The following is a 2,500-nucleotide window of genomic DNA, read 5'->3' as shown; positions in this document are numbered from 1 at the left end:
TATCCATTTAAGTAAATATGTCACATGTCAGTGACATATTTACTTATATGGATGACATATTTCTGCAGAAGGATGTCTCTGCACCCTGTCTAACTCACTCTGTCTATTTGCCAGGTCCTGACAACATGGAGACTTTACCTCTTAACAGCTAAAGTACCCACAAAGGTGATTTTTTTCACATTTCTCTCATTACATGGTCATCGTCCCTGTATGTAGTTGCTGCCACTCAGTCATGCAAGAGTATCGGTCAATCAACCCATCAGTCAACCCGTCAATCAATCAATCAATCAATCAATCAGTTTTATTGAGCGTGGCACCACATTTTGCCCTCTTGTCCCCTTCCCAGGTGACTGGGTTACTGTGCTGCATGATGGGATGCTGTTAACACAATGCAATGCGTAAATAGATAGAATACAGAGAGGCCGGAAAGGGCAGGACCGAGAGGGGGCGTCCCTTTTTGTGACAATAACTGACACTTTGAATTTCAGATGGAGCTGACTTTTAACTTCTTGGAGATTCGAGCCATGAACACGCACCCCGAGCACCAGGTGGGAGGCCATGCCCAGGAAACTGCAGCTACATGGCAGCCATTTTAGCTCAGTTTACCCCTGGCCGCCTATGAGAGACTATCTCAGGGCTGTGAGCCACAATGGCTTCCAATACCTCAGCCACTACAGTTTCAAAGAATTACTCTGCATTAGTCTGAACCTGTATCTGCACTGCAATTTAATACTGATTCTAATACTGTAATTACGCTGTAGCAGTGCTTATGTGCTTCTCGAGGAGGGAGAACTGAAAAATTTGGAACGCACTTCCTCCACTTCTAATTACAGTGCTAAATAAAGTTTGCCGTCCCTGCTCACATCACGCATCTCCCCTGTGCAGGTCGTCATAGAAACGGACAAATCCACTTACTCCCTGAGGCTGCAGTCACGTGACCACCTCGACCATGTGATCAACCACGTGAACTTTGCCCTCTCCAGGATCTTCAACAACTCCGTGTTCGCGTAAGTCTGTGTCTGCTGACCGTCTCCTTGTGTAACCTACAGCAAAGCACACTCTTGGCCCGTTACCCGAATCTCAAGTGAAGGAGCCTACCGTCTCTCAGCCGATCGATAACCCTGTTAGCCAATACATTACCGGCTACATGAGTCAGTCACACGGTACATTATGCCCCCCTCTCCCCTGCAGCAAGTGCGCACAGATCACCATCACAAGATAGCAACTGTCCAATTAAGCTCCGATTGAAATTCAAATTCCAGTGATGTCATTCGCCTCAATTAGGCTGAGAGGATCAGCTGCTACAGCTGTGTGGCGCTGGCTCGGAGTGGGGCCGCGGGGGGGGGGGCGATGAGGGGGGAGGGGGGCCACGAATCTGATTTCATATGGAGGAAGTGGCCACGCCAAGATCAATATAAGGGGCTCTTAAGGCCGGCATTAGGCTCAGGGCAGCGGAGGAGCTGTGGAATATGATTACTGGAGAGGCTCCACTCATGGCCAGCAGCTGCAGACGCCAGACGGGATGGAATCAGGAGTCCGCTCACATACGGTGAGAGCGGTGAGTCTCGGTGGAGGGCCGGGCCCCTGTGATCTCGCCGTGCTGTGAGCGTGTCTCTGTGCAACACACCGCACTGGCTGGCGGGATCGTTTTATGCGCATCAGACACAGGGGTGGCATGATTCTGCCCCCCGGTGGGAACCGCCCTCCGAAACGAGACGTTTCCGCAGATAGAGTTACAGATAGAGCTGTCTGCAAGCTTGGCTTGTATCTGCGTCATTGATCTTTATTGAGCTAAATTTGTATCTTGTCTTATTTCATGGGTCTGTGGCTTTTGCTTCAAATGAGTGCTAATTTCCTGACTGGCGGTGCGAGCGTGTGATCTATCGTCTGCAGAAGGAAGAGTCCCGCGCAGCAGTGCTAGTCTCACTTTCTGCTGCCTGTGCAGGGACCAAGAGGCATGAGCTGTGCAATCAACGTTTGTGAGGCGCTAAAGGGATGATAACAGGATGAAATTACATTACACTGATTAAATAATCCAACAAACATGCCTCTCTCCCGCTTTCGTTCTCTCCCCCCCCCTCTCTCCGCTGCTCCTTTTTCCTCTATCCTTCTTCCACTCTCTCCTCACCTCACCCTCTGTCTTTGAATCTCTCTCTCTTCCTCTATCCCTCTCTGTCTCTCTCTCCCTCTCTCTCTCCTCCCTCTGTCTCTCTCTCTCCCTCTCTCCCCCTCTCTCTCTCCCTCTCCCCCTCTCTCTCATTTCTCTAACATTACAAAGCTGATTCTTTCATTCTTTCAGTCCCTCGATCTGTCGGTCAGAAGGAGACGTCTCTGATGGAAGCAGGAAATTTTCTCCAAGCTCAGAAACATCAGTGGAGACCCAGAGAGCCTGCGGTGAGAAACACACACACACACACACACACACACACTCACTCACACACACACACACACACACACACACACACACACACACACTCACACACACAAACACACACTCACT

The 2,500-nt window shown here is 50.0% G+C and overlaps 1 protein-coding gene across 1 annotated transcript in view; it reads left to right on the top strand.

Annotated features, from left to right (window-relative positions):
- The window catches only part of carmil3 (capping protein regulator and myosin 1 linker 3), a 35,103-nt gene that overhangs the window by 13,102 nt on the left and 19,501 nt on the right, over positions 1-2,500 (top strand). The window contains exons 3-6 of the mRNA XM_036518846.1: positions 115-165; positions 489-548; positions 886-1,007; positions 2,300-2,394. Of these exons, the coding sequence (XP_036374739.1) occupies positions 115-165; positions 489-548; positions 886-1,007; positions 2,300-2,394 (328 nt within the window). The remainder of the gene's footprint in view (positions 1-114; positions 166-488; positions 549-885; positions 1,008-2,299; positions 2,395-2,500) is intronic.

Source organism: Megalops cyprinoides, chromosome 24 (assembly GCF_013368585.1).
Source record: "Megalops cyprinoides isolate fMegCyp1 chromosome 24, fMegCyp1.pri, whole genome shotgun sequence".
NCBI classification, from domain to species: Eukaryota; Metazoa; Chordata; class Actinopteri; order Elopiformes; family Megalopidae; genus Megalops; species Megalops cyprinoides.
This window is presented reverse-complemented; position numbering and strand designations above follow the sequence as displayed.